Source organism: Crinia signifera, chromosome 8 (genome assembly GCF_055691185.1).
Source record: "Crinia signifera chromosome 8, ASM5569118v1, whole genome shotgun sequence".
Taxonomy (NCBI): domain Eukaryota; kingdom Metazoa; phylum Chordata; class Amphibia; order Anura; family Myobatrachidae; genus Crinia; species Crinia signifera.
This window is the reverse complement of record NC_139224.1, coordinates 168,996,486-169,022,464: the sequence shown is the minus strand read 5'-3', so window position 1 is coordinate 169,022,464 and position 25,979 is coordinate 168,996,486. Positions and strand designations below refer to the sequence as shown.

The window sequence follows — 25,979 nt, the reverse complement described above, 5'->3', positions numbered from 1 at the left end:
GGGCGCGCCTGCGCACTGCTAGCCCCCGGCCCCTCCTGGTGCAGCGCGCCCCCTGGCGGCAGGACGGGAACAACAGGCCGCAGAACTCTATGCTGAAGAGGCTGGAATGGTGGCTGCGGGGAGGGGGAGAGATGCATTTCTCTTCTGCGAGGATGTATCACAGGAATAGCACAGGAGTTGCCCCTAGCAACCAATTAGCTTTCATGGGATTTCCACTGCTCTTATACACAGGTGTTATTACATCACCTACACAGGGAGGACGCTGCTCTTATACACAGGTGTTATTACATCACCTACACAGGGAGGACGCCGCTCTTATACACAGACAGGAAGCTGCTCTTATACACAGGTGTTATTACATCACCTACACAGGGAGGACGCTGCTCTTATACACAGGTGTTATTACATCACCTACACAGGGAGGACGCCGCTCTTATACACAGGTGTTATTACATCACCTACAGGACGCCGCTCTTATACACAGGTTTTATTACATCACCTACAGGACGCTGCTCTTATACACAGGTGTTATTACATCACCTACACAGGGAGGACGCCGCTCTTATACACAGGTATTATTACATCACCTACACAGGGGGGACGCCGCTCTTATACACAGGTGGGTACTTGTGAGTTATCTGGGCTGCCGATTTTTTGATTGTATGCCTTAAGTTAAGGCATACAATCAGATGCGATGCGATGCGATATCGCATCGCATCGCATGCGACCATCGGATGCGATGACCCGATTTTTCCATAGGAATCAATGTTAAAATGGACTGAGTCCATTTTAACATGGAATTCAATGGGAAAAAGGGGTCCTTTTCATACCCCTACTATCCAAGTGGGCATGGAGTTGGATATAAACCTGTGGCGAGCGTAGCGAGCCACCGAGCCCGAAGCGTGGCGAGCGAAGCGAGCCCCGCGAGGGGGCGGTATTCCGTGTCCCCTCGCGGGGCTCGCTACGCTCGCCACGCTTCGGGCTCGGTGGCTCGCTACGCTCGCCACAGGTTTATATCCAACTCCATGCCCACTTGGATAGTAGGGGTATGAAAAGGACCCCTTTTTCCCATTGAATTCCATGTTAAAATGGACTCAGTCCATTTTAACATTGATTCCTATGGAAAAATCGGGGCATCGCATCGCATCCGATGGTCGCATGCGATGTGATGCGATGTGCCCGATCCGACCCGATTTAGAAATCGGACGCCCAGATAACTCACAAGTACCCACAGGTGTTATTACATCACCTACACAGGGAGGGCGCCGCTCTTATACACAGGTGTTATTACATCTCCTACACAGGGAGGACGCCGCTCTTATACACAGGTGTTATTACATCACCTACACAGGGAGGACGCCGCTCTTATACACAGGTGTTATTACATCACCTACACAGGGAGGACGCCGCTCTTATACACAGGTGTTATTACATCACCTACACAGGGAGGACGCAGGTCTAAAACACAGGTGTTATTACATCACCTACACAGGGAGGACGCCGCTCTTATACACAGGTGTTATTACATCACCTACACAGGGAGGACGCCGCTCTTATACACAGGTGTTATTACATCACCTACACAGGGAGGACGCCGCTCTTATACACAGGTGTTATTACATCACCTACACAGGGAGGACACCGCTCTTATACACAGGTGTTATTACATCACCTACACAGGGAGGACGCAGGTCTAAAACACAGGTGTTATTACATCACCTACACAGGGAGGACGCCGCTCTTATACACAGGTGTTATTACATCACCTACACAGGGAGGACGCCGCTCTGTCTTATACACAGGTGTTATTACATCACCTACACAGGGAGGACGCCGCTCTTATACACAGGTGTTATTACATCACCTACACAGGGAGGACGCCGCTCTTATACACAGGTGTTATTACATCACCTACACAGGGAGGACGCAGGTCTTATACACAGGTGTTATTACATCACCTACACAGGCAGGACGCCGCTCTTATACACAGGTGTTATTACATCACCTACACAGGGAGGACGCCGCTCTTATACACAGGTGTTATTACATCACCTACACAGGGAGGACGCAGGTCTTATACACAGGTGTTATTACATCACCTACACAGGCAGGACGCCGCTCTTATACACAGGTGTTATTACATCACCTACACAGGGAGGACGCCGCTCTTATACACAGGTGTTATTACATCACCTACACAGGGAGGACGCCGCTCTTATACACAGGTGTTATTACATCACCTACACAGGGAGGACGCCGCTCTTATACACAGGTGTTATTACATCACCTACACAGGGAGGACGCCGCTCTTATACACAGGTGTTATTACATCACCTACACAGGGAGGACGCCGCTCTTATACACAGGTGTTATTACATCACCTACACAGGGAGGACGCCGCTCTTATACACAGGTGTTATTACATCACCTACACAGGGAGGACGCCGCTCTTATACACAGGTGTTATTACATCACCTACACAGGAAGGAAGCCGCTCTTATACACAGGTGTTATTATTACATCACCTACACAGGGAGGACGCCGCTCTTATACACAGGTGTTATTACATCACCTACACAGAGAGGACGCCGCTCTTATACACAGGTGTTATTACATCACCTACACAGGGAGGACGCCGCTCTTATACACAGGTGTTATTACATCACCTACACAGGGGGGACGCCGCTCTTATACACAGGTGTTATTACATCACCTACACAGGCGGGACGCCGCTCTTATACACAGGTGTTATTACATCACCTACACAGGGAGGACGCAGGTCTAAAACACAGGTGTTATTACATCACCTACACAGGGAGGACGCCGCTCTTATACACAGGTGTTATTACATCACCTACACAGGGAGGGCGCCGCTCTTATACACAGGTGTTATTACATCACCTACACAGGGGGGACGCCGCTCTTATACACAGGTGTTATTACATCACCTACACAGGGAGGACGCCGCTCTTATACACAGGTGTTATTACATCACCTACACAGGGAGGACGCCGCTCTTATACACAGGTGTTATTACATCACCTACACAGGGAGGACGCAGGTCTAAAACACAGGTGTTATTACATCACCTACACAGGGAGGACGCCGCTCTTATACACAGGTGTTATTACATCACCTACACAGGGAGGACGCCGCTCTATCTTATACACAGGTGTTATTACATCACCTACACAGGGAGGACGCCGCTCTTATACACAGGTGTTATTACATCACCAACACAGGGAGGACGCCGCTCTTATACACAGGTGTTATTACATCACCTACACAGGGAGGACGCAGGTCTTATACACAGGTGTTATTACATCACCTACACAGGCAGGACGCCGCTCTTATACACAGGTGTTATTACATCACCTACACAGGGAGGACGCCGCTCTTATACACAGGTGTTATTACATCACCTACACAGGGAGGACGCAGGTCTTATACACAGGTGTTATTACATCACCTACACAGGCAGGACGCCGCTCTTATACACAGGTGTTATTACATCACCTACACAGGGAGGACGCCGCTCTTATACACAGGTGTTATTACATCACCTACACAGGGAGGACGCCGCTCTTATACACAGGTGTTATTACATCACCTACACAGGGAGGACGCCGCTCTTATACACAGGTGTTATTACATCACCTACACAGGGAGGACGCCGCTCTTATACACAGGTGTTATTACATCACCTACACAGGGAGGACGCCGCTCTTATACACAGGTGTTATTACATCACCTACACAGGGAGGACGCCGCTCTTATACACAGGTGTTATTACATCACCTACACAGGGAGGACGCCGCTCTTATACACAGGTGTTATTACATCACCTACACAGGAAGGACGCCGCTCTTATACACAGGTGTTATTATTACATCACCTACACAGGGAGGACGCCGCTCTTATACACAGGTGTTATTACATCACCTACACAGAGAGGACGCCGCTCTTATACACAGGTGTTATTACATCACCTACACAGGGAGGACGCCGCTCTTATACACAGGTGTTATTACATCACCTACACAGGGGGGACGCCGCTCTTATACACAGGTGTTATTACATCACCTACACAGGCGGGACGCCGCTCTTATACACAGGTGTTATTACATCACCTACACAGGGAGGACGCAGGTCTAAAACACAGGTGTTATTACATCACCTACACAGGGAGGACGCCGCTCTTATACACAGGTGTTATTACATCACCTACACAGGGAGGACGCCGCTCTTATACACAGGTGTTATTACATCACCTACACAGGGAGGACGCAGGTCTTATACACAGGTGTTATTACATCACCTACACAGGGAGGACGCCGCTCTTATACACAGGTGTTATTACATCACCTACACAGGGAGGACGCCGCTCTTATACACAGGTGTTATTACATCACCTACACAGGCAGGACGCCGCTCTTATACACAGGTGTTATTACATCACCTACACAGGGGGGACGTCGCTCTTATACACAGGTGTTATTACATCACCTACACAGGGAGGACTCCGCTCTTATACACAGGTGTTATTACATCACCTACACAGGGAGGACGCCGCTCTTATACACAGGTGTTATTACATCACCTACACAGGGAGGACGCCGCTCTTATACACAGGTGTTATTACATCACCTACACAGGGAGGACGCCGCTCTTATACACAGGTGTTATTACATCACCTACACAGGGAGGACGCCGCTCTTATACACAGGTGTTATTACATCACCTACACAGGGAGGACGCCGCTCTTATACACAGGTGTTATTACATCACCTACACAGGGAGGACGCCGCTCTTATACACAGGTGTTATTACATCACCTACACAGGGGGGACACCGCTCTTATACACAGGTGTTATTACATCACCTACACAGGGGGGACGCCGCTCTTATACACAGATGTTATTACATCACCTACACAGGGGGGACGGCGCTCTTATACACAGGTGTTATTACATCACCTACACAGGGAGGGAGCCGCTCTTATACACAGGTGTTATTACATCATACACAGGGAGGACGCCACTCTTATACACAGGTGTTATTACATCACCTACACAGGGGGGACGCCGCTCTTATACACAGGTGTTATTACATCACCTACACAGGGAGGACGCCGCTCTTATACACAGGTGTTATTACATCACCTACACAGGGAGGACGCCGCTCTTATACACAGGTGTTATTACATCACCTACACAGGGAGGACGCCGCTCTTATACACAGGTGTTATTACATCACCTACACAGGGAGGGAGCCGCTCTTATACACAGGTGTTATTACATCACCTACACAGGCAGGACGCCGCTCTTATACACAGGTGTTATTACATCACCTACACAGGGAGGACGCCGCTCTTATACACAGGTGTTATTACATCACCTACACAGGGGGGACGCCGCTCTTATACACAGGTGTTATTACATCACCTACACAGGGAGGACGCTGCTCTTATACACAGGTGTTATTACATCACCTACACTGGGAGGACGCCGCTCTTATACACAGGTGTTATTACATCACCTACACAGGCGGGACGCCGCTCTTATACACAGGTGTTATTACATCACCTACACAGGGAGGACACCGCTCTTATACACAGGTGTTATTACATCACCTACACAGGGAGGACGCCGCTCTTATACACAGGTGTTATTACATCACCTACACAGGGAGGACGCCGCTCTTATACACAGGTGTTATTACATCACCTACACAGGGGGGACGCTGCTCTTATACACAGGTGTTATTACATCACCTACACGGGGAGGACGCCGCTCTTATACACAGGTGTTATTACATCACCTACACAGGGAGGACGCCGCTCTTATACACAGGTGTTATTGCATCACCTACACAGGGAGGACGCTGCTCTTATACACAGGTGTTATTACATCACCTACACAGGCAGGACGCCGCTCTTATACACAGGTGTTATTACATCACCTACACAGGGAGGACGCCGCTCTTATACACAGGTGTTATTACATCACCTACACTGGGAGGACGCCGCTCTTATACACAGGTGTTATTACATCACCTACACTGGGGGGACGCCGCTCTTATACACAGGTGTTATTACATCACCTACACAGGGAGGGCGCCGCTCTTATACACAGGTGTTATTACATCACCTACACAGGGGGGACGCCGCTCTTATACACAGGTGTTATTACATCACCTACACTGGGAGGACGCCGCTCTTATACACAGGTGTTATTACATCACCTACACTGGGGGGACGCCGCTCTTATACACAGGTGTTATTACATCACCTACACAGGGAGGGCGCCGCTCTTATACACAGGTGTTATTACATCACCTACACAGGGAGGGCGCCGCTCTTATACACAGGTGTTATTACATCACCTACACAGGGAGGGCGCCGCTCTTATACACAGGTGTTATTACATCACCTACACAGGGAGGACGCCGCTCTTATACACAGGTGTTATTACATCACCTACACAGGGAGGACGCCGCTCTGTCTTATACGCAGGTGTTATTACATCACCTACAGGACGCCGCTCTTATACACAGGTGTTATTACATCACCTACACAGGGGGGGCGCCGCTCTTATACACAGGTGTTATTACATCACCTACACAGGGAGGACACCGCTCTTATACACAGGTGTTATTACATCACCTACACAGGGAGGACGCCGCTCTTATACACAGGTGTTATTACATCACCTACACAGGGAGGACGCCGCTCTGTCTTATACACAGGTGTTATTACATCACCTACACAGGGAGGACGCCGCTCTTATACACAGGTGTTATTACATCACCTACACAGGGAGGACGCCGCTCTTATACACAGGTGTTATTACATCACCTACACAGGGAGGACGCTGCTCTTATACACAGGGAGGACGCTGCTCTTATACACAGGTGTTATTACATCACCTACACAGGGAGGGAGCCGCTCTTATACACAGGTGTGCACATACTGCACCTTGCTGTAATAAGAGTGAGTGCAGATGGCGGGATAGCCGGATAATGGCGAGACACAGACGCCATCTTGGGACTCCCGCTCCGTCTTGGGCGCCATCTTGAGACTCCCCGGCGGCGGGTGACAGGTCCTGGCGGGCTCCCTGAGTTTGAATTCAGGCACCACCAGCCCGTATCCCACCGGCATCATGTCTCGGTTCAAGAGGGGAGGGACAGCCCCGAACTCCCGTGCCGGCTTCAGTGACCCGAGAGACCGGGAGCCGGCGGTGCCTCAGGGACTGATCAAGGCGGCCAGGAAGAGCGGGCAGCTCAACCTGTCAGCGCGGGGCCTGACCGAGGGTGAGGGGGTGTCTGCGGGTGACAGGGCATTGCAATGGGGTATCTGTGGGTGGCAGCAGGAGCACAGCAATGGGGTAACAGGAGCACTGAAATGGGGTGTCTGCAGTGGGGTGTCTGTGGGTGAGGGGAACACAGCAATGTGGTGTCTGTGGGTGACAGGAGCATAGCAATGGGGTGTATCTGGGTGACAGGATCATAGCAATGGGGTGTCTGTGGGTGACAGGAGCACAGCGGTGGGGTGTTTGTGGGTGACAGGAGCACAGCAATGGGGTGTCTGTGGGTGACAGGAGCACAGCAATGGGGTGTTTGTGGGTGACAGGATCATAGCAATGGGGTGTCTGTGGGTGACAGGAGCACAGCAATGGGGTGTCTGTGGGTGACGGGAGCACAGCGGTGGGGTGTCTGCGGGTGACGGGAGCACAGCGGTGGGTTGTCTGCGGGTGACGGGAGCACAGCGGTGGGGTGTCTGTGGGTGACAGCAGGAGCACTGCAATGGGGTGTCTGTGGGTGACAGCAGGAGCACTGCAATGGGGTGTCTGCGGGTGACAGCAGGAGCACTGCAATGGGGTGTCTGCGGGTGACAGCAGGAGCACTGCAATGGGGTGTCTGCGGGTGACAGCAGGAGCACTGCAATGGGGTGTCTGCGGGTGACAGCAGGAGCACTGCAATGGGGTGTCTGAGGGTGACAGCAGGAGCACTGCAATGGGGTGTCTGAGGGTGACAGCAGGAGCACTGCAATGGGGTGTCTGCGGGTGACAGCAGGAGCACTGCAATGGGGTGTCTGCGGGTGACAGGAGGAGCACTGCAATGGGGTGTCTGTGGGTGACAGCAGGAGCACTGCAATGGGGTGTCTGTGGGTGACAGCAGGAGCACTGCAATGGGGTGTCTGGGTGACAGCAAGAGCACTGCAATGGGATGCATGTGGGTGAGAGGAGCACTGCAGTGGGGTGTCTGTGGGTGACAGGATCATAGCAATGGGGTGTCTGTGAGTGACAGGAGCATAACAATGGAGTGTCTGCGGGTGACGGGAGCACAGCGGTGGGGTGTCTGCGGGTGACGGAGCACAGCGGTGGGGTGTCTGCGGGTGACGGGAGCACAGCGGTGGGGTGTCTGGGTGACGGGAGAACTCCAATGGGGTGTCTGTGGGTGACAGGATCACAGCAATGGGGTGTCTGTGGGTGACAGGAGCACTGCAATGGGGGCACAGGGTGTCTGGGTGACAGGAGCACTGCCATGGGGTGTATGTGGGTGACGGGAGCAAGCACTGTAATGGGGGGGGGGGGTGAGGTGTCTGTGGGTTACAGGTGAGGTGTAGCACTGTAATGGGGGTGGGGGATGGGTGACAGATGAGGAGCAGCACTGTAATGGGGGCATGGGGTGTCTGTGGGTGACAGGTGAGGTGTAGCACTGTAATGGGGGGGGGGGGGGCAATGGGCATCTGTGGGTGACAGGAAAGGTGTAGCACTGTAATAGGGGGATGGGGTGTCTGTGGGTGACATGAGCAACACTGTAATTGTCCGCCGCAATCTCTGTGTAGTATCACGGCTCCCACGATGGGCATCGTATAGTAAAAAATCGGATCGCATGCGATTTTGATCACAAATGCATCCAAATGCATTTAAATTAGTAGGAAACATGTTAAATGCACCCCAAATGCCATTTTACACACTGTACCACCCCCACTATCAACGCCAACCCGAAGCGTGGCGAGCGCAGCGGTACGCGTCCTACGACCTTTTCCTACTCCCACTATCCACGTCGGCATGGAGTTGAGCATAGAAAGTGTGGCGAGCCACCGAGCCTGAAGCGTGGCGAGGGGACGCGGACACCTGTGAAGCACGCGAGGGGACGCAGATACCTGGGAAGGTATCCGCGTCCCCTCGCGGGGCTCGCTACGCTCGCCACACTTTTTATTCTCAACTCCACGCCAACGAGGATAGTGGGGTATGAAAAAGTCGTAGGACGCGTATCGCCCCGGGCTCGCCACGCTTCGGGTTGGCGTTGGTACAGTGTGAAAAATGGCATTTCCTACTAATTTAAATGCATTTGCATGCGATTTTTTTTCAAAAATGCATCAAAAACCGGGAAAAATCGCATTGCATCGCATGCCATCTCATGCCACAACATTTGGCATGCGATGGGAGCCGTGATACTACACAAGTACCCAATTGTTTAATAAAGTTTTATTCCTGACCAGATGCTGGCGTTTCAGGGTTACTCTTACATATACTGAAATGTCATTTCGTCCTGTTTAGTTCCCGTGAGTGTTTGGAGAATTAATTTGGACACACCAGAGGAGGCCAAGACAAGCGTGCAGTTCGGGGAGTCTGACCGCTGGTGGGAACAGACTGATCTGACCAAGCTGATTCTGGCTTCAAATAAACTGCAGTCCCTGTCGGAGGAGATCAGGCTGCTCCCTGCTCTTGTGGTGCTCGATGTAAGTGTGAGTTAGTGTTGCTGGGAATGCTGTACCATACGGTGAGATTGTTCTGCTCATATTGTCATTGGAATCATTCTTCAGAATAGCACAGGAGCATTAAACTGTTAATCGAGAGCGTTGTCATGGACTCCCTCCTCCAGATCTACCAGCAGTCCACATTTTCCCAGACCACCTAGCTGGTGCACAGGTGTAGTCATTACTAACTGTCACATTTCCCAGACCACCTAGCTGGTGCACAGGTGTAGTCATTACGAACTGTCACATTTCCCAGACCACCTAGCTGGTGCACAGGTGTAGTCATTACTGACTGTCACATTTCCCAGACCACCTAGCTGGTGCACAGGTGTAGTCATTACTAACTGTCACATTTCCCAGACCACCTAGCTGGTGCACAGGTGTAGTCATTACTGACTGTCACGTTTCCCAGACCATGTAGCTGGAGCACAGCTGTAGTCATTACTAACTGTCACATTCACAAGATCACCTAGCTGGTCACAGGTGTAGTCATTACTAACTGTCACATTCCCCAGATCCCCTAGCTGGTGCACAGGTGTAGTCATTACTAACTGTCACATTTCCCAGACCACCTAGCTGGTGCACAGGTGTAGTCATTACTGACTGTCACGTTTCCCAGACCATGTAGCTGGAGCACAGCTGTAGTCATTACTAACTGTCACATTCACCAGATTACCTAGCTGGTGCATAGCTGTAGTCATTACTAACTGTCACATTCACCAGATTACCTAGCTGGTGCATAGCTGTAGTCATTACTAACTGTCACATTTCCCAGGTCACCTAGCTGGTGCATAGCTGTAGTCATTACTAACTGTCACATTGTCAAACCTGCAGCATTCATTCCTACTATAGATCCACAGGTTGCCTGAGAAACATGAACTGTTGGTAGATCTTGAGGACAGATTTGGCCTCCCCTGCTGTAGATCTATCAACCGGAAAAAGACTGGTCCTTATGGTGCTCCCCAGGAGCAACCTTCTTGCTCCTGGATATTAGAGTTTCTGTCAGACAGAAGCCAGGTGGTAAAAGCTGGGAAATTCACATCAAGTATGCGCACAATTCGCATGTTCTTTTCCCTGTCCACCAATGACTGCTCCTCAAAGGAGCAGTCAGTTAAAATCCTAAAGGTTGCAGACGACACCACCATCATCGGGCTAATCAAGTAAGGAGAACAGTCCGCCTACCGACGGGAAGTGGACCAGCTGGCAGCGTGGTGCACTAGTAACAACCTCGACCTGGGTCCACACAAAACAGGAGAAATGGTTGTGGACTTTAGAGGGAAACTAACTGTAATCTCACAGCTTGAGATCTCCGGCAGTGTGGTGCCATTGGTGGACTCCTTCAAATTCTAGGATCCAAGATCTCCTGGGATTGAAAATGGGGGCCCAACACCGACACCATTATTGAAAAGGCGCACCCGAGGCTTTAGTTCCCGAGGCAACTCAAGAAATTTAACATTCCAGAGAAATGAATACTCTGCGATAGTCGAGATCTTATTAAGCTCCACCAGCGAAAAAGACAGACAAAGGCTACAAAGGGTGGTGAGAACAGAGGGAAAAATATCGGCACTGACCTCCCCTCTATTCGGAGACTGTACTCGTCCCGGTGCATAAGAAGTGCATGGAAAAATCGTGGATGACCAGAGGAATCCTGGCCACAATGTATTCAAAATTCTGTAATCTGGTAGGTGCTACAGGACCATCCCAGCTAAAACAACCAGGTGCTCAAAAAGCTTTTTCCCCCCAAGCAGTCCGCTACGGACTAACATGTCGATTGCACCGACTGTAAATAATATAAATAGACTGTGCTCCATTTCACCTATGCGATATATGATTTGTCATGTGATTATGTGGCGACATGTTATATTCCTAGGTACATGACAATCTGCTGACTGAGCTTCCCAGCGCCATCGGAGAGCTGATTAACATACAGAAGTTGAATATTAGGTAAATTTTGTTCCAGTCATTCTGGCAGCCTATTCTGCATATTAATTACTATAAATATATGATATGATACTTTTTTTATTGTCCTTTTTTAGGTGGTGGTTTTTTTTTTAATTTTTTAATCATGAAAATTTTTCATTTTAACCATTACTAGTTAGTATTAGCTATATGATTGTTTTTTTCTGATAATTTGTTTCGTATAAAAAAAATATATTTTTTTTATCAATCTGTTGATTGATACATTGGTATGTTTGGATCCTTTGTGTGAGCCTCTGGTTTTTTTTTTATGTTTTGTCCCTTTTTTTATGCTCTGTTACTGTTTGTATTTTCATGCAGTAATATCATAAAGAATGTTTAATTTTTTCCCTCTCTCTCTCATTTTAAAATTTGTAATGTCTCTTTGTGTGTCTCCCTGGTCACCAGTCACAATAAGCTGAAAGTACTTCCAGGAGAGCTGGCTCAGCTGCAGAATCTCAAGAGCCTTCTTGTCCAGCACAACCAGATAGAGGAAATCCCAGATGCGCTCGGACAGCTGGCCGCATTGGAAGAATTGGTTAGTTCGAAATGATAGAAAGCAGCTACAGAAATCTTAGGTCCATACACACTGGGCGACTATGCCCAGCGTGTATGGACAGCGACGATAGCGTTCATCGCTGCGGGGAAAGCCGCTCAGTGCATACACACTGAGCGGCTTTCCCCCTGCCTGACGGAGGGGGGAGGGAGGACTGCGTTGCATAGCGGAGCGATATGCAAAGCCGTCCTGAAAGCCGCTCATCTGGTATAACCAGCAGATGAACGGCTTTCCCAGCGATGTTGCTGGAGCGCGCAGCAGCGCTCATCGCCGGTCCATACACTCTGGGCGGCTTTGAGCTGAAAGACGCTCCAACAGGCTGTTTTGAGCGACTTCCAGCTCAGTCGCCCAGTGTGTATGGGCCTGTACTCTTTTTGAAAATCTACGTAAATGTTGCAGGAATACTGGTTTTCTAATGAGTTTAGTGGTTACATTGTTTTCGGTGCTGATGTATATTTCGAAAAGATCTCTAATCGAATAAAAAAAAAAAAAATGTTTTCTTTAATCATATCCCAGTTGTAATCTGTGTCTGAATATACCACATTAGGGGCCAGATGTAAGAATCTAGAAAAATGATAAAAATGGAGAGTGATAAACAACCGGCCAATCAGCTCCTACCTGTCATTTTTCAAACCCAGCCTGTAACATGACAGGTAGGAGCAGATTGGTTGGCTGTTTATCGCTCTCCACTTTATCACTTCTTGAAGCTTGATGCATCTGGCCCTAGTGCCATAAAAAATAAGCAATATTTCTCCTTCATCCACCAGGTGGCACTGGCATCACAGTGGGGAATAGAGGGCAACCTTTTAGGAGCATGGGCACTTTAAAAAATAAGCGTGGCTAGCTCCTCCCCTCTACTTCCCCTCCTACGGGTAGTCTTAGGGCAGCATTTATCAAGCAATGTTTGCGGCTAAATCCCCGAAAACACCAGTTTTTGGGGGTTAACCGCAAATATGTAGTATCCCCCAAATGTATTAAAGGGGGACTGCAGCAGGGATCTCCGATGCCTGCTGCGATCGCCCCTGCAGCGCCGACGGCCGCATCCCCCATAGGTTTCTATGGGGGATGCGAAGCTGCCCGATGTATCAACATCGGGCAGCCCGGCATCGCACCCCTGGGCTATCGCCATTCTGATATGGCGATAGCCCATTGTAGCCTATGGCTACACATCGCACTGCCCGAGTAGGGCAGTGCGGTCAGAGGGGTCGGCAGGGGTCAGCGCATAACCGCGCATGCGCTGACCTCCCGGCTTCCGGGTCAGGGCTAGGCAGGGACAGGCTCCTTTCGGAACCCTGTCCCTGCGCCCTCAAATTGATACATCCCTCCGGTATCATGATACCGCAATGCGATGCCCGGCGATGGCATCGCTATATAATGATAAATGAGCCCCTTAGAATGTGCCCTTCAGGAGCTGGGTCGTTCTGCTCTAGCTGGGCAGTTAGGAGTTTTTATTTTATTTGATCTACATTTTACACAAAAGGACAGACGGGCAGCTTCTGCCGCTGCCTGTCTGTGACGTGGGAGCTGCCAGGGGGACCTCAGCGCCACTGCATGCAGTCTGCACATCTGTCACAGTGACCGGACGCCGCAGCTTGCATTGCGGTTCCCTCAGCCACACCGGCAGCGCAGCAGTTGTAAGTATTACCCAGCTCCCTGTTAGCAGGGAGACCGGGCTGAAGTGTGGTGAGGGTCAGCGGGCTTTTCAAGCAGTGGGCCTTTTCAGGGGGTGGGGCTGACGTGACTCGCGCTCTCGGCCGCCCGAGCGCTTCTTCTCTTGTACAGCCGGCACCATCTTTGTCCATGTGCCCTGGAGCTGACGGAGAGACTGGTGCTGACTTCTGCCCCCGCTACGGGCCTCAGAAGGGGACTGTAAAACACTCCAGCGCCACCTAGTGGATGAAGGAAACAAGATTTTGCACTTGCATTAAATCCTTTTCTCCAAGTCCACCTGTGGACTCATAGAAAAGGATTTAATGTAATTACTAAATCTTGTTCTTACACTCAATATTCTCCTAAGCTAGTATAAGGCCCTCACACTGAATAGTATCACCCTTTATCGTCAAGTCCATTGTGTCCATTTCTGCTTGTCACATTTTTAGAATTCTTCCCGCGGTATAATTTACGGTGTGGGCTGCGATTGGTTTTCCTACAATTGCAACAATCAGTCACAGGTAAAGAGCCCAAATTGCAGGTGAATGACAGCAGGTCTGATGCAATGCGCTGTCCGGAGCCTGTGAGTCGCAGCGGATGCACAAGCAACTCATGCAAAAGGGGTGATCGCCGGCAACTTCTCAGAGGGGAGAAGTAGCCTCAAGTGTCTAACCCTCTCTCCTCACAACCTAACCCCCCCCCCCCCCCCTGCCTAAACACTCTTAATCAATGTTGGCATTGCGGCGCCGGTCACCTGGCATTGTAATTGCCGGCATCCTGTCCCCCAGGGTGCTGATCGCATTCGATGCACAGGTGTATGCTATGGAAGAGATCTGTACATGGCTTTAGCATAAATACAAAACCAAGCTTGCGGGGTGAGACCTGACCGCATTTGTGTCTGACCCAGAATCTGCTACATTTTGTATGATCTCCTATTATTACTTCTGTGCTGTCAGGCAAATTAACTCAGTTGTCAAATTACAGGATCTTTCCAATAATAATCTACGGAACGTCTCCAGCTGCCTTGGCCGCCTTACCTCCCTCGTCCAACTCAACTTATCCAGCAATAAACTGAAGGCGCTTCCTGCGGAGATCAGCAAGATGAAGAGTAAGAGGCTCTATTTGATTCCTTAGAGCAGAGACTGGTAACCTGAGGCTCTGTAGCCCGGCATGGCATGCTGGAATCTGTAGTTCTGCTGCAATTCTCCCATGCCCCAAAAATTAATCGAATAAATGACACTTAATAGAATCGTGTGTACACAGCTTAAGACTAAAGGTGTGTATACACTACACCAATCATCATTAACAATATACACGATAACATTAGTAAAAAATGATTGTGCGTATCCTCTCGCGTGTGTGTGGGCACGATATTGAGGCGCGCTCCTGCAAGGTGTTTGATGTCGCCCATTGTTGTGAACGTACAGACGATGGAGGACATCGCTAACAAAAGTCAATCTGCAGAAGTCAGCACAGGCCAGCGAAGGCATCACACTATGAGAAGTTATAGTGTTAGTAATAACCCGTTCTCACTGCAGGCAAATTCCCGGGTCTATCATGTCGACCCGGGAATTTGCCTTTTAACACAGGTTTTTCTGCAGTGTGAACGGGTCACGTACCTGGATCTCATACACGGATAAAACCCTTCTTTTTACCCGTGTTTGAGATCCGGGTATGCAGACATGGGTTGACCCGTTCACACTGCAGAAAAACCTGAGTTAAAAGGCAAATTACCGGGTAGAACTTCTTCACCCGGGAATTTGCCTTGCAGTGAGAACGGGGTCCATCCCTGCAGTCTGCCGGGGAAAAGCTGTGTATTTCTCACTGGCAGTGAGAACACGGTATAAGTATTACATAAATAAGAAGCACAATCTGTGTGTTGGGAGTTGGTGAGAAGTAATAATTGGAATGTTAAAAGGTCTTACATAGGTAGAAAAATAACTAGGTGCTAGATTACGTAATGTGATGCCCTAAAGCAGCCAAGGCACTGGGGAAAGAAGAAAGATGAACCCTTATGAATATAATACAGGGTTTTGCTGTATACTATGTCTGACTGAATTGTGCACTAAGACTATTAAGTACATCAACAACAATGTTTAAAAATTACAAAAGAGATTCCAGAAAGTTTGTTTTTTTTGGGTTCATTATACGATAGACCACAAATACATTTCTGTTCAGGAAAATAAACGTAATGGATGGCGCTATTTTAAATAAGGATTTTAAATAATTGTGTTGGGTGTTTCCAGTAACAATCTTGTTATATCATGATTACGGTTACGATGGGCCTGTGTTTTTTTTTTTTTTTTTTTTTTTTTTATTTATTTTTTTTGTTTTTTTTTTTCACTAAATAAAAGTCCGTCTAGACGGGTTGGTCGCTGACATCTTGTGACATCAGCAACCCGCCCCAAGCAGGTATCGTCGTGCCTGTGTGCGCAGGGGTACACCCAACGTTTATGGGCACGCACATAAAACGCGTAGTGTTCCCCTGCTCCCGCCCCCTCCCCTCACTGAACGAACGCCTTGGCGAGTGTGACACTTGCCAAAGGCATAAGCACAGGGGGTGTGCGCATTTTCAGACCCCAACCATTGGCTGAGGGGATCCAATTCGTCCTGCTACGAGCTGGTCTGAATCACCCCTAACTTATTGCTCATGAATATTCCCTGCAGGTCTCAGACAGCTGGACTGCACTTCAAACCTGCTAGAGGATGTTCCGCCCTCACTGGCCGGTATGGAGTCTCTGCAACAGTTATACCTGAGACAGAACAAGCTCACATTTCTGCCGGAGCTTCCCAACTGCCAGATACTCAAGGTGGGCTTACCGTTCTTTTCATATGGTAATTATCTTAGCGTGTAGGAAAGGGTCCAACTGTCAGATACTCAAGGTGGGCTTACCGTTCTTTTCATATGGTAATTATCTTAGTGTGTAGGAAAGGGTCCAACTGCCAGATACTCAAGGTGGGCTTACCGTTCTACCGTTCTCTTAATATGGTAATTATCTTAGCATGTAGGAACGGGTCCAACTGCCAGATACTTAAGGTGGGCTTACCGTTCTACCGTTCTTTTCATATGGTAATTATCTTAGCGTGTAGGAAAGGATCCAACTGCCAGATACTCAAGGTGGGCTTACCGTTCTCTTCATATGGTAATTATCTTAGTGTGTAGGAAAGGGTCCAACTGCCAGATACTCAAGGTGGGCTTACCGTTCTCTTCATATGGTAATTATTTTAGCGTGTAGGAAAGGATCCAACTGCCAGATACTCAAGGTGGGCTTACCGTTCTTTTCATATGGTAATTATCTTAGCGTGTAGGAAAGGGTACAACTGTCAGATACTCAAGGTGGGCTTACCGTTCTCTTCATATGGTAATTATCTTAGCGTGTACGAAAGGATCCAACTGCCAGATACTCAAGGTGGGCTTACCGTTCTCTTCATATGGTAATTATCTTAGTGTGTGGGAAAGGGTCCAACTGCCAGATACTCAAGGTGGGCTTACCGTTCTACCGTTCTCTTCATATGGTAATTATCTTAGCGTGTAGGAAAGGAACGAAGACAGTGGCATGAAAAGTGTTTTTTTAAATCTTGTGGAATTTTAATCCTGGTAGGTGTTTAATGCATTTGTATAGGTATCTCATTACCGCTGCACCCATGTGGCACCATATAAATAGGCAATAATAATAATTCCTACAGAACATGGATGTCATGTAAAACTGAATAGGCCAATGTACCCTTTTAAATAATGATGAGAACCCTAGGGGGGCAGTTGGGTTCAATCATAAGGTTGGCAGTCAATCAGTCGACCCAAAAGGTCAGCATGGGAGAAAGGTCAATGCCATTTTTCACACCATTGGCATATAAACATTTTAGGAGGGTATTCAATCTGGGATTCCCACTGTCGGAATTTCCAGACAGTCGGAATCCCAGACGTTTTCGCTGGATCGGTGAAAATTGCCATGGCCTTCACTGCTGTCAGAAATGGCAGCAATAAATAGGTGAGTGCTGATATCTCCACCTGTGGGAAATATTGGCACAGATTGAATACCGCCCTTATCCTTTTATTGTATTTAATACAGTTTTAGCTGGTTGTGACCTATTAGAATGCAGGTGATTGTCTTTTATTGTTGTGTTATTGAACATTCACTCCCCAGGAGCTGCACGTTGGTAACAACCAAATAAATACCTTGGGCCCCGAGCACCTGATGCACCTTAGTTCTCTTGTCATCCTGGAATTGCGGGATAATAAACTGAAAGGCTTACCGGAGGAAATCGCTTTACTGAAAGGGCTGGAACGTCTGGATCTCACCAACAATGACCTTGGCAGGTGAGAGCAACATCAGTGTGATCAGTTGCATGGGCTATCCTGTACATATAGACATGACCAATGATATTCAGCCACCTTTAAATTGACCAACACCATGAAGGTCGGACGTAGTGGGTGGAGTTTTTGACAATTTCAATTTTAGAAGCTGTGGATAAGAATGGAAACAGTTAAGTGCATGAGGGAGTGTAAGCGTGGTCAGGTTCACTACATGGTAGTAGTTTTGCCATTTCATTCCGATGTTTGGTAAGCATTCGATCGTGTTCCGTTCAAAAACGTAACGGCTACATAAGGAGGGAGATTGCTAGACTTATGAGGGAGAGAGGGAGATTGCTGCTATATCAGGGAGTCTCATGCAGGAGGGAGGTAACTATGATGTAACAGTGTAATGTGGGCTTGGTGACATGAGGGAGATTGCTAGACTAATGAGGGAGATTGCTGCTATGTCAGGGAGTCTCCTGCCGAATGCAGGATGGGAGGTAACTATGATGTAACCGTGTAATGTGGGCTAGGTGACATGAGGGAGATTGCTAGACTAATGAGGGAGATTGTTGCTATGTCAGGGAGTCTCCTGCAGAATGCAGGATGGGAGGTAACTATGATGTAACAGTGTAATGTGGGCTCGGTGACATGAGGGAGATTGCTAGACTAATGAGGGAGAGAGGGAGATTGTTGCTATGTCAGGGAGTCTCCTGCAGAATGCAGGAGGGTAGGTAACTATGCGTTTATGGGATATTCTGTAACTATACCTGATCCGCCACCAGGAAGCAGGGGCCAGCGTCTTGTGGGATGTGCTGCTACATCTGTTCTACAATTCCTAGGCCCAGTGCACAAAGTGGCTCCACTCCATACTAAGGGGCCGGTCCAGGTTGGCTCACAAAGCACATTTTGGTTTACTTACTTAATGGACAAAACCATGGTGTACTGCAGGTGGGGCAGATGTAACATGTGCAGAGAGGGCTAGATTTGGGTATGGTGTGTTGAAACTGATATCTATATTGCAGTGTAAAAATAATGCAGCCAGTATTTACCCTGCAAAGAAACAATAAAACACCCAAATCTAACTCTCTGCACATGGTTACACCTGCAGTGCAGCATGGTTTTGTCCATTAGCAAACCAAATGTGCTTTGCAAGCCAACCTGGATCATATTGCGTATGATGTTTCCATTTTATATCCACTACCTATAACATAATATCTCTTCTATATTTGGCTACATCTGTCACTCAAAGTGTGTGAGTGTGTCTGTAACGTTGGGTGGAGCCTCTGACTCACATGACTGACTCACATGACTGACTCACATGACAGAGAACCAGCCCAGTGAGCCCACAGTGCCAGACACCCTCTGCCTCTCCATGCTGCCCAGGAACCTACTCCACAGCCACCAGGTGAGCGCCTCCCGCGATTCGTGGCATCCCGCGATTCACGGCACTCCCCCCGCGACCCTCCCACGATTCGCGGCAACCCCCTGACCCCCCCCCCAACGATTCTCGGCAGCCCCACCCTCCCGCGATTCGCTACAAACCCCCACGCCCCCTCCCGCGATTCGCGGCACCCACACCCCCTGCGACCCCCTCCCGCAATTCGCTGCACCACACACACACCTAAACAACACACACACAGCCTCCCCCCCACACCCACAAATGTCACTGTTCCATCCACACTATCAATGTACATCTTACTCTGTAACCGCTTTTTAATTAAACAAAACAATACACACCCCCTTCCACATCATATGCTCTCTATTTAACACATTTCACCTATAACTCAAGTTGCAATACAGGCATCTTTCATACAATTCTAACCATATTTCTCACAATACAAACGTTCACAAATGAAGGGGGCGCAGCCCCTTACGCCGGTGTGAAGAGCGCCCGTAGGGCGCGATGAATCACCTAGTATATAATAATTAACTATTCCCATATCATCCTATTGTTTCAGTATTATTACTCAGTGGAGTGGAAGGAAGATCCCTCTGCACTGGTAACTGTAGCTTTTCTTATTGTAAGTTTCTTAGCTTTGCATAACAGGATATCAGGAATGTAGCTGATTGTTGCTTTCTTGAGAGAGCAAGTGCAATACAAAATAGTGACCTTCAGGTAAGCTTATGTGATACATCTGTGATTGTTACATAAAGTCTCCTCTATAGGGCACTTTGCCTGTTCCTGTTTCCTGTTGTGTCATGTGACCAGCCCTACTTTATAAGACCAATGTTTTCCCTTTCAGCCTCCCCAATTCCCTGGGAAGTCTTCAGAATTTAAAGTCTCTCCAGCTGGAGGGTAATCCCTTGAGAGGGATTCGGAGGGATCTCCTAAGTGTGAGTAAAGTTGGGCACTTAATATATAGTAAAACAAATAGGCTGCTTCCCCGTGGTATAGGTTACCCCATTGCTTGCTGTTCATGTGAGTCAAATTCTGGAATAAAACAACAGCAGCCACCGATGGGGGGAAGAGACCAATATCATTAAAGTTCCCTATCCATGCATGATCTGTCTAACTGCTGCCTACTATGGGCAGTATTCAATGCTCCCAGTTCACTGTTTTTTTCTGGCGACGATCGCTATTTTTTTGGGGGGGGGGGGGGGGGGGAGCAAGAAGGCCAGTCCTCTTGCCAAAAATAGTCCTCGCCCTATTCAACGCTCCCGGTTCGCCGCTTGTTCCTTGTCGTTCTCTTATGGGAAATTCTGCGTACCTCGCCGTTTGTGTATTCAATGCTAAAATGGAGAACACTGCTTGCTCTTTTTATTTTTTTTTGTATGCCTCTCTGTTTTACTCTCTGCATCTTTTTTAGATGAACTCAACTTTATATAAAAAAATGTATTGGTGTCTATTTTTTAATTATTTGAAGGATCTATATTTTTTTTCTTTAGAAGCGCCACATTAAAATATTTTAATCTTTTGTGGTAATTTTTATTCCCCGTTATGCAATTTTTTTTTTCACTGTTTAGTCTACCCATGATTCACCTCAGTTATTAACCATGATTCACCTCTCCTTCCTCACTCCTTCGCTTGGCCTTTGAGGAGATACACAGCATTAGCAGCCTGCTGATCCTTTGGAATTCCCTCACTGCTGATGAAGGCTTCCCGTTGGTGCCACACTGCTGCTGCTGAGAGGGAGCATTATCGTGGTACAGGGGGTAGATCGCTGGGCCCCACAAATGGCTTGGCCCCATAGCATGCGCACCTCCTGAACCCTGTATAGTTACTCCACTGTATATAGGGCTATATTGTGTATGTTGCAAGCATCGGGGCAGATAGAAAGGATATAATAGGGCAGGTGGATAATTGAATAATTTTTACATTGTTCTATATTTTTTTATTAGTTTTTTTTCTTTTTGTGAAAACTATTATTTGTGTAATTGGAAGAAATGACTTTTTCTGTCCCCATAGAAAGGTACTCAGGAACTACTCAAGCATCTAAGGAGCAGACTTCCAGCCCCAGGTAATACCCAAGGATTCTCAGTACTGTATGTATGATACCGCTCAGCTGCAGGTAAGGCAGAAGTTCCTGACCTGCTGACCACATACTTGCTATTGCTTTACAACGTTCTGGATTAAAGAGTGTACAGGTTGACACAGACAAAAGGATGACATGGAAAAGGTGGAAACATGACAAGGTCAATGTGAGTTTTCATGGTGTTTTGTGTAGGGGTCGACATGGATCTCCAATTAGTGCAGCCCGTACCCCCGCATGGCTCTCTTCGCTCGCCATGTGGGGTCCATGTTGATGTTAAAGTATGGAAAAGTCCAAAAAAAGTGAAGAACCCATGTCGATCTTTTTTCATGTTGACCTTTTTGCTTGTGTTGTCCTTTTGTCAGTTTGACCTATTGACTGTCTGTCTAGACAAGGGGTGACCAAACCTGTCCTCAAGATCTACCGACAGTTCATGTGTCTTATGCAACCTGTGGATCTATAGTAGGAATGAATGCAGCAGGTTTGCAAATGTGACAGTTAGTAATGGCTACAGCTGTGCACCAGCTAGGTGATCTGTGGAACTTGACAGTTAGTAATTACTACAGCTGTGCACCAGCTAGGTGATCTGGGGAATGTGACCATTGGTAATGGCTGCACCTGTGCACCAGCCAGGTGACCTGGGGAACATGACAGTTAGTAATGGCTACAGCTATGCACCAAGTAGGTGATCTAGGGAATGTGACAGTTAGTAATGACTACATCTGTGCACCAGCTAGGTGACCTGGGGAACATGACAGTTAGTAATGGCTACAGCTATGCACCAAGTAGGTGATCTAGGGAATGTGACAGTTAGTAATGACTACAGCTGTGCACCAGCTAGGTGACCTGGGGAACATGACAGTTAGTAATGACTACAGCTGTGCACCAGCTAGGTGATCTGGGGAATGTGACAGTTAGTAATGACTACACCTGTGCACCAGCTAGGTGGTCTGGGGAATGTGACAGTTAGTAATGGGTACAGTTGTGCACCAGCCAGGTTGTCTGGAAATGTGTCAGTAATGTCTGCACCTGTGCACCAGCTAAGTGATCTGGGAAATGTGACCGTTAGTAATGACTACAGCTGTGCACCAGCTAGGTGATCTGGGGAATGTGACAGTTAGTAATGACTACAGCTGTGCACCAGCTAGGTGACCTGGGGAACGTGACAGTTAGTAATGACTACACCTGTGCACCAGCTAAGTGGTCTGGGTAATGTGACAGTTAGTAATGACTACAGCTGTGCACCAGCTAGGTGATCTGGGGAATGTGACAGTTAGTAATGACTACAGCTGTGCACCAGCTAAGTGATCTGGGGAATGTGACAGTTAGTAATGACTACCGCTGTGCACCAGCTAGGTGATCTGTGGAATGTGACCGTTAGTAATGACTACAGCTGTGCACCAGTTAGGTGATCTGGGGAATGTGACAGTTAGTAATGACTACAGCTGTGCACCAGCTAGGTGATCTGGGGAACGTGACCTGTTGGTAGATCTCGAGGACCAGTTTGGCCACCACTGGTCTAGACACCATACTCCTATCATCCAGATATTGCTGTACAAGAGCATTGACACTAAGTTGCACTTTTTGGACAGGAGCTGTGAGCACATGACACAGTACAATAGGGGACCTCTGCATTATTCCTTGTATGAGGACACTGTTGCATAGTCCCTGTATAGATCAGATTTCTGTTGTTGTTGTTGTTGTTGTTGTTGTTGTTGTTGTTGTTGTTTAGATTGTCCCACAGCAAATCCTCTATATATTTCATGTATTCTCTAACCATTATTGCTAAATTCCAGGCTTGGCTTTACTAATGTGCATTAGTACTTACCGATGTTGGCTTCATTGTATTGTTATACAAATCTATCGATTGATGTTACTTTTATAGACCCAAAGACTGAACAGAACGACACTCCTGTGGCGACAGCCATGACGCTGCCAAGTGACTCGCTTGTTAATACGCACGCCATCACTACATTAAAGACCTTGGAGTACAGGTACAGGAAGCACACTGCTGGTTTCTGTAGCATCTTTGTTTATTCCTGCCTCTGAGAACATTGGGGTAGCACAGACATTCTAATACGTCTCAATCACCGTGTGATTATACAAGTTCTGTATGTTTCCATGGACACGTAAAGCTGAAGTGAAACCGGGGCCTTCAATTAATCTGCCTGTCCGGGTATCTTCACGCATGCATAAACTACTGTATTTGTAGTGTAGTAATCTGGGTACTTGTTTCCTAGCACGGCCACAAAGATCTTGATCGTGGGCATCGCGGCCATCGCAAGCACTAAAAAATCGGGTGCGATGGCCGCGACGCGATGCCCGCGATTTCCCCATAGGGAACAATGTTAAATGCCTCAATTTAGCCGCGATGCCCCCGATTTCCCATAGGAAACAATGTTAAATGGGTCAATTTACCCAAATCATCATAGGGAACAATGTTAAATGGCCCATAAACCCCCCAAAACACCCCTGAACAGTGAAATGTCCCGCCAAAAGTATTTTACGCCACCCCACGATCAACGCGAACCCGAAGCGTGGCGAGCGCAGCAAGCCCGCGAGGGGCGGCGGTACACGTCCTCCGACCTTTTCATACCCCCACTATCCACGTCGGCATGGAGTTGAGAATAGAATAGTGTGGAGAGCGCAGCGAGCCACCGAGCCCGAAGCATGGCGAGGGGACGCGGATACCTGTGAAGCCCGCGAAGGGACGCGTTTACCTGTGAAGGTATCCGCGTCCCCTCGCGGGGCTCGCTGCGCTCGCCACGCTTCGGGCTCGCTGCGCTCGCCACACTATTCTATTCTCAACTCCACGCCGACGTGGATAGTGGGGGTATGAAAAGGTCGGAGGACGCGTACCGCCGCCCCTCGCGGGCTCGCTGCGCTCGCCACGCTTCGGGTTCGCGTTGATCGTGGGGTGGCGTAAAGTACTTTTGGGGGGACATTTCACTGTTCTGGGGTGTTTTTGGGGCTTTCTGGCCCATTTACCATTGTTCCCTATGATGATTTGGTTAAATTGAGGTATTTAACATTGTTCCCTATGAGAAATCGGGGGCATCGCGGGTACATTGAGCCATTTACCATTGTTTCCTATGGGGAAATCGTGGGCATCGCGTCTGGACCATTTAAGCCTTTTTTAGTCGCATACGACGCGACCGACGCGATTTTGACTTTTTTCAATGCATTTCTATGGGAAAATCGGGGGCATCGCGTCGGTCGCGTCGTATACCACTAAAAATGACACCGGATGCCCGCGATTGTGGCCGTGCTAGGAAACAAGTACCGTAATCTGTAACCAGTGGGAGAAAAGAATAACTATAGGCACATACTGTACACACTAGATGATGTTTTCAGTGAACGATATTTCTGAACAATTTCCCATGAACTTTCCAGCTTTTTGGAGAAACTATGTTCTATACAATGAACAATATTTCAAACAATCTAGCTAGTGTATTAATATGCAGCTTTTTGTGAACGCTCTAGCCAAAATTGAGCGGCATGTACAGACGACAGAAACCCTCATTAACGGACCAATCCATTGCATACACACTGGCTGATGTATTGAGCGATATCATTCAGAAAGGCCAAAATGAACGCTATTGTTCAAAATATTGCCCAGTGTGTACGTACCCTACAGTGAGATGTAAAAACCAGCAGTCCGCACAAGTGTGTCTGGGCTTCCCCTGCTCTGCGCTTGTGTGGTTACTCTCCCCAATCACTGGGGACTTTATTACCATGTATAATAGAAGCAGCAGCAGCAAACCGTAACTGGGCCTCTTAAGTGAATAAGCTGCATGTATCAGATTGTAAGCTTGCGAGCAGGGCTCTCCTACCTCTGTCAGTTTGTTTCTACCCAGTTTGTGTAATCACTGTTGTTTCCAATTGTAAAGCGTAATGGAATATGATGTGTTATATAAGAAACTGTTAATAAATACATATGATAAATGAAGGTTTATTAGCATGTGAGGAACAAGATGTTGTTAACATCCCAGCAGTCGCCAGAATCCACACTCACGGGCAAAAGATCGGCCCAGAATACGGGCTGCATGGATGGTGTAATGGTCAGCATTACTGCCTCACAGCGCTGAGGTCATGGGTTCTATCCCCACCATGTGTTATATATACGGGGCAGCATGGATGGTATAATGGTTAGCATTACTGCCTCACAGCACTGAGGTCATGGGTTCTATTCCCACCATGTGTTATATATACGGGGCAGTACGGACGGTGTAATGGTTACATTACTGCCTCACAGCTCTGAGGTCATGGGTTCTATCCCCACCA

The 25,979-nt window shown here is 48.2% G+C and overlaps 1 protein-coding gene across 1 annotated transcript in view; it reads left to right on the top strand.

The window, feature by feature from the left end:
* Nucleotides 1–7,018: 7,018 nt before the first annotated feature.
* Nucleotides 7,019–25,979, top strand: part of LRRC40 (leucine rich repeat containing 40) — a 33,919-nt gene continuing 14,958 nt past the window's right edge. Inside the window, exons 1-10 of the mRNA XM_083157738.1 lie at nucleotides 7,019–7,311; nucleotides 9,567–9,748; nucleotides 11,637–11,710; nucleotides 12,131–12,260; nucleotides 14,913–15,036; nucleotides 16,596–16,738; nucleotides 18,074–18,246; nucleotides 20,469–20,559; nucleotides 21,632–21,683; nucleotides 23,581–23,689. Of these exons, the coding sequence (XP_083013864.1) occupies nucleotides 7,161–7,311; nucleotides 9,567–9,748; nucleotides 11,637–11,710; nucleotides 12,131–12,260; nucleotides 14,913–15,036; nucleotides 16,596–16,738; nucleotides 18,074–18,246; nucleotides 20,469–20,559; nucleotides 21,632–21,683; nucleotides 23,581–23,689 (1,229 nt within the window). The 5' untranslated portion in view covers nucleotides 7,019–7,160. The remainder of the gene's footprint in view (nucleotides 7,312–9,566; nucleotides 9,749–11,636; nucleotides 11,711–12,130; nucleotides 12,261–14,912; nucleotides 15,037–16,595; nucleotides 16,739–18,073; nucleotides 18,247–20,468; nucleotides 20,560–21,631; nucleotides 21,684–23,580; nucleotides 23,690–25,979) is intronic.